Genomic DNA, 14,381 nt, shown 5'->3' with positions numbered 1-14,381 from the left:
GCCACTCCTACGCTTATGTAAAACTTAAAAAAAAAAAAAATTAAATATAGGAAACTCTTAAAACTGAAACTTACAAAAATAATCACAATATAAAATCTACCATGCATATCATCTCTTTTTCTGTATGTAAGACATGAAGCAAGTTTAAAGGAGATAATTCAAGTTCTTTATCCACTTAATAAAATTTTAATGAGCTTAAATAATCCTTTCTATTATAGGCACAAGGTCTGAAATTTGTAAGGAGTGGGTAGTTGATTAAATCGACCCCCAGTGCTCAATTGGTACTTATTTTATCAACCCCAAAAGAATGAAAGGCAAAGTTGATCTCGGAATGTTAAGATAGACAAAATGCCTCTAAGCATTTTGCCCAGCATGCTAATGATTCTGCCAGTTCATCTAATGAGCTTAAACAACAAAATATGATTTTTATATGACAATTTAAAATATTGAAAACATTGCATTAAATCCTTTCTCAGGTTGAAGAAAGTGCAATCTAAACAGTTATAAAAAAAGAAAGAGGTAATGTAGAAAAATTCACGTAAAAGTTTTTTTTTTATAATAAATTTTATATAGATCAAAATTAAAATAATTATTAAATACAAACATGAAACTTACATCATTTCATTATTTCTTATAATTTTAACAGCAACATCTAAATTTCCTCGTGCTGCATCTCGGGCTCTCACTACGTTACTGAACACTCCCTGGCCTGTATAGCCATACACAGTGTAGCGTTTATCAAGCACTTCTCCAATCCGTACCCCTAGTTAAAAAAAAAAAAAGCAACAATAATAACAATAATTTCTGAGATAAGTGAATGGCTGCACTTATGGGGAAGGGCATGGCAAATTTAATATTGACACCTATACTTTATTTTATCAACTATGGAAGGATAAAAGGCAAGTCAACCTCAATGGAATTTGAATTTAGAATATGAAGGGACATAGCTAAATGCCATGAGAGATTTGATGCTCAACTGATATTGTCATTACTCTTGATAGTGCATAGGTAGCAATGGAATATCATTTAGAACAACAAGGACACAAAACTGGACTACTGACTATTTAGGTTTTACTACAGAGATTATGGTGTTATCCTAAGCTTTGCATGCTCAAGTTTCCCTAATTTTAGAAAGAAAAGAAAGGATGGGAATCCACTCTTTCTTCATAGCTGAGTGATTATTAGTAGGAGGGACGTTCAATCATAAAAACAATTGTTTTGAAAAAGAAATAATCCTACACTAAGCAAGCATGAAAAAAAACAAATGGATATTTAAAAACAGGTTAAATTTCTAACAAAATCATCATCATCACCACCACCATTACCATCATTATTATCATTGCCAACACAATCATCATTTCACAGCCATTTACCAAAATGGCATGGGTTGGATGGTTTGACAGGGTCCAACGAGCCGCTGCATCAGGCCCTAATGTCAACTTTGGCATACTTTCTACGGCTCGATGCTCTTCCTAACACCAACCACGTTACTGAGTGCTTTTTTCCATGACACCAGCATAAGTGATGTTACTAAGTAACTTGTAAGACATAGTAAAGAAAGAAAAAAGAAAAAAGACACCACATCTAAGTGGGAGTATTTGAGAGAGATGGAAATGACTTTTAAGCAAGGTGTTCAAGGCTAAACTATGATAAAGAGATAAGCACAGATGTCTTACTGTAAAGGAGATACATGGCTTCCCAGCATTATGTGAGAGTGAAAGGGAACTAAAGATGATGGTAACGGGAGGCCAGAGTGTCACTCACAAGGTACAAGGTAAGTATAAGGGAATGTATAAATTGTGGATCAGGAGGGAAAGATAAAGGATAAGTAATTTCATGAGAAAGTGGGAAGAGAGTGACAGAGGGGTAGAAATTGGACTAAACATGGATGTAGAGAGTGATGAAAGAGGGTGAAGGTGTGGTTGATTGTAAATATCAGTTTAGAGAGGGAGGTGAGAAAGATAGAAGTGGGTCGGGAAGGAGAAATTGTGACAAGCACAGTTGTGGGGAGCAGCAATCTGACAATGAAGTTGGTGGGAGGATGATGAACTGTGGCAGAGATGGGGACCAGAAATAGATGACTGTGGCCATAGTAAGTAGGATGACAAAGGTGGAGGGGGTATTGTTAGTGAGCTATGAAAGCAGGTTGAGAAATAATTAAATACAAAAAATTAACAAAAACATGACTAATTACATTGAGTTATGTAAATTCTTATCATAGATTTAACATTTGATTCTCATGATTTTGGAGGTATTAACTTACAAAATGTAAAAGTATAGGAAATGACCTTAACTAAGCCTAAACTAAATGTATGACCGTATCTATTTTTGAGATGAACTTTGCTTTCTTCTGGGTGTGGGGACCAAATAATTACGTCAATACAATATACTGCATCTCTCTTGTTCAAGTGATGTTAATTAACAACCTATTTTGGAAAGACACTAATTAAAGAATATAATGTCAACTTACTGTAGTATCCTTCAGCATCATCCCAGTTATCTGTCAAACTGGGGTTTTCATGAACAGCACCAGTATAGTTTGCCACACAAACATCCTGAAATACAAAACAGGTCCCAACAGATTAATATACTGTTAGTCTTGAATTTGTAATTAAATCTCGAAGTGGTTGGCGTTAGGAAGGGCATCCAGCTGTAGAAACTGCCAAATCAGATTGGAGCCTGGTGTTGCCATCCGGTTTCACCAGTCCTCAGTCAAATCGTCCAACCCATGCTAGCATGGAAAGCGGACGTTAAACGATGATGATGATGATGATGATGATGATGAAATCAATCATTTATTTAATACTGTTTATGCTCATTTTAAAAATAAATGGGCAAGCCAAAACAATAAACATTTTCAAAAGTAATACAACTGCTGTGGGGTTCAGATGCTGGTCTACTAACTCACAAGAGTTGAAACCTGAAAGTTGACAACACTTCTTGTTACAGTCAGCCTGACTTATAACAAAATCTATTTTACTTGAGTGTGTTCCGCCTCATAGTTGGGTATGAACATTGTGTCCTGTCAATGAGCAGGACCCATATCTTTGTTAGTCTGCTTCATCATCATCATCATCATCATCATCATCGTTTAACGTCCGCTTTCCATGCTAGCATGGGTTGGACGATTTGACTGAGGACTGGTGAAACCAGATGGCTACATCAGGCTCCAATCTGATTTGGCAGAGTTTCTACAGCTGGATGCTCTTCCTAACGCCAACCACTTCGAGAGTGTAGTGGGTGCTTTTACGTGCCACTTGCACGAAGGCCAGTCAGGTGATACTGGCAACGGCCATCCTCAAAATGGTGTATTTTACATGCCACCTGCACAGGAGCCAGTCCAGCGGCACTGGCATGATCTCGCTCGAATGTCTTTACACGTGCCACTGGCACAAGTGCCAGGAAGGCGACGCTGGGCACAGGTGCCATCACGATTTCGCTTTCGCTTGCCCCAACAGGTCTTCACAAGCCGAGTTTCGTGTCCAATGAAGGAGACAATGTTAACAGACCCATTTCACAGTTGAGTGGTTACAAGACTTACTATAGAATCGTAAAAACTACCACCACACATCCAACTTCATAAAGATACTTATACCATTGCTACCATGCATACAGCTGCATGAAAATACTCATAATTAAAAACGCATATATAAGCACATAGATATGTTTATGAACAGAATACATGAATTATTCTTACATGGTATTCATCTAGAGTTTCATTTTCTGCAAACATGTCAATTCCTGACCTCACCGGCACAGCCTTCTTGTTAGATAATGATTCATTGAGTGAAGGTTGTAACAAGGGCTCAGAATCTTTAGGAGAAACAAAGGAAAACAATCAAATATACCATTATATATTAACAAACAGTGTTGGAGAACTGAAGATTAGAAAAAAAAGTTAGCATTTAAAGAAAAGGCAAGCTAATATTTAGAATAATATAATACATAAATGCATTTATTTGATATTAAATGAGAGGAAGAAAGCAACAGTTTCAAGCCATTTAAATATTATGATTTTCTACCAAACTTGGTATCATTAATATTCAAGGTCCTTGTAGTAGTTATTGGTATCTACTCTTTGGAATACAAAAAGTAAAAAAAGCATACAAACTAAAACCTGAATTATATATAAAATGTGGTGCAATGGATCCTTTATTTGTATGACTTTCAAAGTCGCAAAATGTTTTTTGCTATTGTTAAAACATTATCTTTTACTTGTATCAGTCATCCAACAGCGGCCATGCTGGGGCACCGCCTTGAAGGGATTTAGCCAAACAGACAGGGACATAAACACACCAACACCAGTTGTCAAGCAGTGGGGAGGAGGACAAACACAGACACACAAACACATGACAGGCTTCTTTCAGTTTCTGTCTACCAAATCCACTCACAAGGCATTGGTCAGCCCATGGCTATAGCAGAAGAGACTTGCCCAAGATGCCATGCAGTGGGACTGAACTGAAAATTTAAAGCAAGAATGAACAATAACAATTGAGAAGTGTGGAAGTAGGTAAAGTGTAGTGTAGTTTGAAGGTAATGGAAGGAACAACACTGTCAGAACTTATCACCTTGTTTAGTTAAATTGACCAAAGGTGTTTTCATACATGCTGATTGTGTGCATATGTGGTGTTGTAGGTAAGATAAAATGGTGAATTCAGGAAGGGTTTTGTTACATGTTGCTTGCTGGTAATTAATCTAAATGACTTTATTTTTTCATTAATGTATTTTCCAATCTTAAATTTGACACAAGCTTCAAGAGATTAATGTTAATTTAGCTAATTGATTTTTTTTTTTTTCTAATTTGACTGTATATTTGCTGATGATAATTATATAGCTAACAATGTTTCACTGATACCTTTATATATCATTAACCATAAAGTCTTTACTTTAGAATAGAGTGAATTTTAATGATTTTGGATATTTACTTGTAATAGCATGAGATATTGTGTTTATGTTAATAACATTTATGAAAGTTTAATTTATTTTAATGTATCACAATATAATTTGCTTTTCTGTTAAGATACAGAATTTTAAAAACATTATTCAATAATAAATTTACAGAAGGAAATTTTAAATAGGAAACTGCAGCTCTGTAGAGTTTAGTCCATCAGTATTATTCTGTGAACGTTACTAATAGACAAATAAAGAATTTATGATGCTTAATTGTTAGTTAGTTCTCCAACAGCTAAGTTTATGTAAGTTAATTTTATATAAATATTGTTTAAAAGAGTTGGGATAGATATTAGTAAAAAAGTAAATTAGAGACTTAAAATTATTATATGCTATGCAAGGTATATAACTTATATTTACCACCAAATGACCAATCAACCCATATTCTTCAAACATGCATTTGGCAAGCATGCAAACAGTCACATATCCGTAATAGGTTTCAGGAGAGCTTTGATCAATAATAATTACACAAAGCAAAGTACATGTGCACATATGAAATGGAAACACCCTGTAACTCTTAATTTGGTGATGGATTTGTCTAAACATAATACATGAAAGTTAACCTCGTCCAGTCTATTAACATTGGCTCAAAATTGTAAATATAAGTGGAATCAATGCTTCAAAGAGAATCAAATCTGTACTAAAGAATAGGCTTACCAAGAACTTCTCATTGCTTTTCAATACTCACAGCAACAGGTATATATGTCATATTGTACACAAAGATCCACCAATTATATTTTGAATAATAAGCTATAGTTGTTTGTAACACTTTTATGAGTGAAAACTAGATATTTCAAATAATTTCACAAGACACTCTCAGATTAAATGTACAACGACTACAAATCTCAATAAATTCAGCATTATCATAGCTTATCATACAGTATCTCTTCCATATACAGGAGAAAAAGATTTATTTTATTTTTAAAGTATAACCTTTCAAGATCTATTACTTCCAAAATCCTTCTTGGTTTATCACCATTGCAAACAATTGTCATCATTGCATGGCACTTTTACAACCATTTATATCCTTACCAGCATAGTTGTGTCATCTTCAGACATCCACTAATGCTTTATTTAACCCTTTAGCATTTAAATCGGTCATGTCTGGTCCAGATATTCCACCTGTTTTATGTTCAAGCCAGCTAGATCTGGCTTCTCACACGTACCCTATAATGTCATTCTACAAGTAAACAATTACATCTTCAGAATCTCAAAGCTACAAGATAATGTATGATTAATTCAAAGCAATAAGAGTTAATAATTATTACATTTGACAGAATAATTTGAACACTAAAGGGTTAAATTCTCAAACCAATTGAAAAAAAATCTACATTGGCATATTACAGGAAAATTTGATGGAAAGAGATCAAGAATAAATATTGTACAATTTACTGTCAGATATTTTTGAAGTTCTAAATATATCCTTATCAGTTCTAAAGTAGCCTTATACAAGGGGGTACTAAGAAGTTCTTGGCTTTAAGGGTATTCGAAAAGGACAGATCTGTTACCTTTACAGGGGAGGCAGGACAACTATTTAGGAGAAGAGATGCAAAAAATCATGATGGTATACAATATATCTTTTGCTTTTTGCAGATTTAACACATGATGGCAGCACCTACAGTGGATTTTTGGTAAAATTGAAGCACAGGCATTCATGAAGTTCTTGTTTTTACAAGGCAAAACAACAACAGAAATCCATGGCAAGATGAAGGAAGTCTTAAAGGATGGCTGCCCATCTTACTCTACAGTGAAAATCTGGGTGTCAATGTTTCGGACTGGTCATTTCGAGGTCACAGATGAATCCTGGTCAGGATGGCCAACTTCTGCGACCAGAGAAGACAAAGCTGACGCTGTGCACATCATGATTGTCAAGGATCTCTAGATTACAGCTAAAGTCATAGCTGAGACTCTCTTTACTCTTTTACTTGTCTCAGTCATTTTACTGCGGCTATGCTGGAGCAACGCCTTTAGTCGAGCAAATTGACTCCAGGACTTATTCTTTGTAAGCCTAGTACTTATTCCATCGGTCTCTTTTTGCCGAACCGCTAAGTTACGGGGACGTAAACACACCAGCATCGGTTGTCAAGCGATGTTGGGGGGACAAACACAGACACACACACACATATATATATATATATATATATATATATATACAACAGGCTTCTTTCAGTTTCCGTCTACCAAATCCACTCACAAGGCTTTGGTCGGCCCAAGGCTATAGTAGAAGACACTTGCCCAAGGTGCCACGCAGTGGGACTGAACCCGGAACCATGTGGTTGGTAAGCAAGCTACTTACCACACAGCCATTCCTGGAGATTTCCCATGAAAGAGTTGGCCACATCATCCACAACATTCTGGACAAAGCTTTCTGCAAAATGGGTACCGAAATGCCTGAATGCAAATCAGAAGTGCATCAGAGTGACAACATCGTAGACAACTTTCGACCAGTTTGCAGCAGAAGAGGCTCATTTTATTGCTCATTTTAGTCACCATGAATGGAACTTGGCTTCATCATTATTTTCCCTAGACCAAGCACCAATCAATGGAGTGGTGCCACAGTGGTTCAACGCATCCCAAGAAGTTTCAGACCCAGAAGTCAGCTGGAAAAATTCTGGCTTCAGTGTTTTGGGACAAAGATGGAATGCTCCTCATAAAATACCTGCTGAAGGGCCGCACCATCAATGCAGAATACTACATGTCTCTTGAACGAACTGTGTGAAGCTTTGAAGCAGAAATACCATGGAAAGCTGAGCCATGGTGTTTTGTTTTTGCAGAACAATGCACCAGCATACACAGTGCATGAAACTCTACGGAGGATATACAACTTTGGCTTACTCTCCTGACTCCACCCCGCTCCAACTATCACTTCTTTCCACAACTGAAGAAACATTTCAAGGGAACAAAATTTCACCCTGATTCAGAAGTGATAACCACTACAGAGTCCTGGTTGGAGTTCTTTTACAGGGCTTAGAAAAACTAGACGACTGCTGCAATAAATGTGTGAATCTGAGAGGGGAATATGTTGAATAAAAATCATAATTAACTGATCCTCTTGTATTTTCTTTTACCCAAAACCAGGAACTTTTCAGCACCCCCTCATAGATGAATTTACTGAGAAGAAAGATCTGATCTGAGCCAACCTTCCATGATGAGATTTAAAAAAAAATTTAGCAGAAAAACTCACAAATATTTGATCTACCAAGAGAACAATACAAATTTAGCAAATACAGAACCAACTTACTAGGAATTACACAAGTCATCCCAGCGCCTCAATACACATAATGTGCAGTCTGATCGGAAATGGAATACACGAGAGACAATGAGCTGCTGAAAAAGGCATGGAAAATTATGAGTGAAAACTAAAGTAATTAGAATTGTGAATGCCTTATTTGTCTGATGAATCTTTAAGGAGATCAGAAACAGGAAGAAGGAGATCAGAAACAGGAAGAAGGACATAAGACAAACGCGATAAAATGATTAACGATAATCCTTAGTAAAAGTTGATACTACTGCGAAAGAAGCCATTTAATTAATGCTCTGGAGAGCACATTTGTTATATTTATATTAGCCATAACATATAACAAGACAAGTTGATAGCATATGACAAAAAGAATGATTTATTATGTTCTACTATTAAAAAAAACAAATAGACACACTTAGCCAGTTAGTTAATCCTTTTACATAATTCATTAAGATCTGATTAACCCTTTAGCACTTAAACCAGTCACATCCAGCCAAAATATTCTGTTTTACGTTGAAGCTGGTCAAATCCAGCCTCTCACACCTACCCTACAATGTTAATCTAAAAACAAAAATAATTACATCATCAAAATCTTGAAGCTACAAGATTAATTTTTAAAAATGTGAATAAATAGATATCACTGTCAACAAAGTAATCTGAATGCTGAAGGGTTAAATAAGAAATAAATCAAGAGACATAAATTAAGCAGAAATAATTTTAAACTAACTTACAATGAAACTTACTGAAGACTGTCTTCCCTAACAGTATCAAGCATCCAATGAATGTAGACTAGCTATTCTAATATAAATTTATTGAAGCTTTAAATACTCTAACATATATCTGCCAGTTTCCTACACTCTGATACTTCTCTTCCACACTATCTCTTATTCAATCGACTGCCAGAACTAAAATCATTTTCATTGTTAACAACCTTCACCAATACACATCTCTACTTATCAACGGATCTCTTTCTCTCTCTCAGACCAATCACTCAGCTCCATACTTGCATACTTAATGCATTGATTTTGTTTCTCAGTCAATACAGACAGATGTCAGTGACATACGCTTCCTATATCAGTGAGGACTTTCACAATATCTGCATTACTGGAATTTAATGATTAAGTAACATTTTATAATAATACACTGTAGTGTTTTTTCTTTTGCATTAAATTTCAGTTTGAGGACTGCAGCCATGCTGGGGCACCACCGTTTACACAAATACATTTATGCAAATGTTGGCTGTATCAAAGAAACATATCCCACTTGAACTTTCTTTCATTCATTATGAAAAGAAAATATTTACCATTATCTAAACTTTCCAATGTTTCTAGCTTTTGTTTAATTATGTTCTCGAAATCATCCAAATCTACATCCATCGGAACATCATTAGAGTTCTTGAGTTTGGAATCTTCTGACTCATCATCACTGCTTTCTGTAGATGATGACGACGACGATGATGATGAGGCTGACGATGATGATGTTGAAGAACTATTATCAGAATCATCATCTACATCTATAGCATTGTCATCTTCATATATTTCTTTATTTTCTATTTCTTCTTCATTCTCTTTTTCGTCAGTTACCTCAGGTGTCTCTTCAAAAGGCTCTGCCTCATCAGCATTTTCATTTTTCTCAGTCTCCTCTACAGAAGCTGATGTTTCAGTATTTTCTTTGTTGGTTTTGAAAGACTAGGGAAAAAAAAAACCAAAATTATGGTTGCAATCAATAAAAATATTAACTGAAGTGTTCATGTGCAAACATAAAGATATGTGTTTACAATAATAAAGAATGGATGTTGTTTGGTCATTGTAACACCACTAAACCCTCTCATTAAGATGCAGTGTATCAGGTGCAATCGCATTTTCTCCGTTTTTTATGTATAACAGTTCAATGTCTGTCTATCACTCTCTGTCACTTTCTGTGTGTGAGTATGTGTGTCTGTTTGCTTTCTGTGCTAAACAGTCTATCACTAAAAAAGCCATTGTCAAAGCAGATTTATGCCCAAACAGCTAAGCCAAATACCTAGAACCCAAACAGCTGCAGCCAATTAATCCTATTCTGAGAGGTAATAGTATTCATTCAGTTCCATTTTCCCATGCAGATACAGGTTGAGTGGGGACTTAGCTAAAGCAAGATCTTAGAGCAGGATGCACTTTCTAACACCAACACTTACCTGTTTTTCAACTAAAAGATATTTTTATTCCATGCACCTTTGAAAGTGCAGAGCAACAAGCTATAATGTAAACAATGAATGCAAACTTTTTTGCAAAAGCAGTGAGAAGCAAAACTGTGGAATACCAACATTCCTGCACATTTGCACATACATATGCAATGAACTTCCATAGTTTCTGTCTATCAAATTTACTCACAAGGTACTGGTCAGCCTAGAGGTATAACAGAAAATACTTCCCCAAGGTGTTGTTCAGCGGGACAGAACCTGAAACCACAAGGCTACAAAGTACACCTCTTAACCTTGCAGCCACACCTGAAGGAAGGGTACAATTAACTGAATGCAACTCAATGCATGCCTGATAGCTGTTTTATTGACAGTGGAGGGATGAAAGGCAAAACAGAAAGAACATGAACTCAGAATGCATATGAATGAGAACAGTTGCATCAAGAGGTGCTGATCTCTAATTGTAGAGGGAACATGTGGAAGGGGTAGACCCAGGAAGATATGGGACGAAGTGGTGAGAAAAGATCTACAGACGGGACTCACAGAGCAGAAGACAGGGGACTGAAACTCATGGCAGTTTGCTGTGCTTGAAAAAAACACATCAAGCTAAGTAAAAGCATGGTAGCCCTTGCATACAGGCTCGACCCCTGGAACCCTCTCCAGCTGAGCATCCCTAATCTTATGGATTTATAAGTGCTGGTGCCAGAGAAAAAGCACCCATGCCAGTACTATGTAAAAGTACCTCTGTAAAGTTGTTGGCATTAGGAAGGGCATCCAACCACAGAAACTGTACCAAAAACAGACATGGAACCTGAACAGCCTTTCAGTTGGTCAGCTTTTGTCAAACCATCCAACCGATGCCAGCATAGAAAATGGACATGAAATGATGATGACTGTTAAACACTTAACTCAATGCTCTACTGTTTCTGAATGTAGAAACGCAGAATATTTAAACTAGATACTATAAAAGGTACCTGGTCTATTGGTCTAATGCTTTACTATGTTAATCAAAGAGAAGAAAAATAAGTAAAATCAGAGATTCTTTGAGTTGAGATTACATTAACATTTATGAGGGTTAATCTTTTTTCAAACTACTAACAAATTGGGTACAAATTTCTTATAGAACTATCTCAAACAATTACCTAGAACCATGAAAACAAAATTAAGACATTGTCAATAAATTTGGAAAGACAAAATACCACAAGAAATACACGTTTGATAGAATTCAGTTTAACTCTGTTGATAGTAACCAAATATATTACCTCTAACAAAGCTTCTCTTTCTTTCCTACGTTTTTCAATAATTGCATCCACATCATCATCCTCCTTTTCAGAAAAATCTAGATCACCTCTGAAATAGAAACATTAACTAATAAGAATTATAGTAAAATATCAAAAACTTTAAAAAATATTAATAGAAAATTATTATTGGAAATGTCACATGACATACTTCACATCATGAATCAATGACAGTATTTCTATGCAAACGGTTGACTTACTATGTGCAGCAGCAAAATCTCTCACTAAACATTCTTTCAGCTTTAATCCATTTGCATTCAGGTTACTCTGTCAAATGTAATGCTTAGTTATTCAGATTTTTAAAAAATTATCATGCATTATCTTGTAGTTTCAAGATTTCGATGAAGTGCTTGTTTATTGTTAGAATGACATAGTAGGGTAGGTGTAAGAGGCTAGATCTGGCCAATTTTGAACATAAAATTGGTGGAATATTTAGGCTGGATATCACCAGTTTAAAAGCTAGTGTTAAAACAACGTATGACATGCTTTTGTAAGTTCTTATAAAAACTGGCCTACATTAAGGATGGGATAGTCATAGTTGTTAATGCCTACTGAATGCTTTTTTTTTGATAAGCTATCTTCAGACTTAAGGCATGTTCAAGCAAAGTTATTATGCCATTTTAACAAAAGCATCAGTAGCAACATTATTTAACACTAGCCTTGTTGAATTTAAATAAATTATAGAAAACTCAAAGAGTAAATAGTAAAAAATAAGATGTGTAAATTATCAAATTTTCTATCTATCTTAAAATGCCAGTAAACCTATATGGAAAAGTGAAAAAAAAACTAACTCTTTTAATAATTGCACACAATAGCATTTTAACTCTGTGAATGTATCTACTAGTAACTAATTTTGACTGAGATATATATTTTAGTATTAAATGAACAAAAAGCTGCTGGTTATAATAATTTACTTGTTTTTGTTTCAAACCTAAGACATTAGATGAAAATCATTAGCTGAGATACTTTTGTTTTTCTAAAAGTCATCAACAACATAGAATGAAATGGATAAAATTGTGATATTTTTTTCTAGACTTTAGATCTATTTCTTAACTATAGAACAAGTAGGATGATTTTTGTAAACTGAGACATTTGCATGAACTTGACAATAAAATTATGTACAACCGACACTTGGCAGTGGAAGGGTTAGCATTAAGAGAGCCATAATAAAAGTTATGAGACATTTTAAAAGTAAAAAAATTAATATTAAAAAGTAATTTTTCAAAGAACATTGTACTTGGCATAAAAAAATAAAAATTCAATTAAAAACACAACTTAAAAGAAAGATAAAGAGCAACAAAAATGCAAAAGACATGTTCACATAATTGAAGCTGATTAATATCACAATAATTTTCTTCTACATTGATTACTGGACTTTCTGGTAATTAGATGTCAAAAGTAACTGCAGATACATTTGGATACATAGCCAATATCTTACTTGCTTGACATACACATCCTAATTATAGCACTGACAAATATTTATTATATCAGATACTACATAATAACTCATTATATCTTATTTGTGTATTCACTATATGTTACCATTATTACTAATTATCATCAACATTTTCTTATTAATAAAAACTTAGCTTCATACCAAATAATCAGTCTGTGAGTAGAGTATTCAGCCAGGAAGCATAACGTTCTTGGTTTGAAACCTGGTATCCTTATCAGTTGGTGCAATACTTGCAAATGGACACAAGCAGAGGATGGACCTCAAAACAAAAGTCTCACCTCCTCAGCTGCAACCACCACCACCACCACCATTTACACTAGAAAAATGGTAGGGTAGAAAGCTATTTATAAAGCAATGTATAAATAAAACTCCTTATCAATATAATTTACATTCAAAACAGTAATTAGTACTGTTGACAAAAGTAACTATAACATAGAAAGATAAAACCTCTACATATCAACACAGATAGACTAATCACATGTCATGTGATTACATGTCACCAAAATGACAGACATTGCAATTAACTAAAATCTATCAATTATTACAACTGGACCGATCTAAAGCAAAAAGATTTCAGAATGATTTACAGTTGTTTTCAGAATGTCAGCTTATTAAACAAAAATATTCCAACAAATTTACTAAATCCACCTCTTTAGTAGACTTAGTTGAAACTCAATCTGATCTGACAGCAAATCATCATCATTTGATGTCCACTCCCCATGCTGGCATGGGTTGAATGGCTTGACAGGACCTGGCAAGTCAGAAGACTGTGTCATGCTCTATTGTCTGCTTTGGTATGGTTTTTATAGCTGGATGCCCTTCCTAATGCCAACCATTTTACAGTGTGGACTGGGTGCTTGTCATGTGGTGCCAGCAGCAGTGAAGACCCCTCAACTGAGGAAGGTTGACAAGATTGAGAAGAACAGTTTAAGAATACTGAAACAAATACTATACACAAATGCCATAAAAAAAATTAAAAAAAAAAGACAAAAGTACTTACTCTTCTTCAGAAGATATTTCAACTTGCAAAAACAAACCCTCAGACAAGCTGTCTTTGAATTTATCTACAGGTCCTTTAAGCTCTTCAGCATGGCGCTTAGCACGACGGTCTTCAGTAGTTGTCCTTTGTTTCCTATCACGAGGTGACCTGCTTCGTCCATATCTCCTAGGAGAGTAGCTTCTATCTCTTGGACGATGCTTGATACTAGAAAAGTAATATAAATATATACGTAAAAACTAAAAAAGTAAGAAATATAAAGT

General features: G+C 35.0%; 1 protein-coding gene across 1 annotated transcript in view; it reads right to left on the bottom strand.

Annotated features, from left to right (window-relative positions):
* The window catches only part of LOC106867656 (serine/threonine-protein kinase PRP4 homolog), a 35,765-nt gene that overhangs the window by 9,284 nt on the left and 12,100 nt on the right, over positions 1–14,381 (bottom strand). Inside the window, exons 4-9 of the mRNA XM_014912587.2 lie at positions 14,122–14,325; positions 11,630–11,717; positions 9,495–9,879; positions 3,698–3,813; positions 2,471–2,555; positions 616–763 (exon numbers count right to left, since the gene is read on the bottom strand). Of these exons, the coding sequence (XP_014768073.1) occupies positions 616–763; positions 2,471–2,555; positions 3,698–3,813; positions 9,495–9,879; positions 11,630–11,717; positions 14,122–14,325 (1,026 nt within the window). The remainder of the gene's footprint in view (positions 1–615; positions 764–2,470; positions 2,556–3,697; positions 3,814–9,494; positions 9,880–11,629; positions 11,718–14,121; positions 14,326–14,381) is intronic.

Source organism: Octopus bimaculoides, chromosome 1 (genome assembly GCF_001194135.2).
Source record: "Octopus bimaculoides isolate UCB-OBI-ISO-001 chromosome 1, ASM119413v2, whole genome shotgun sequence".
Taxonomy (NCBI): Eukaryota; Metazoa; Mollusca; class Cephalopoda; order Octopoda; family Octopodidae; genus Octopus; species Octopus bimaculoides.
This window is presented reverse-complemented; position numbering and strand designations above follow the sequence as displayed.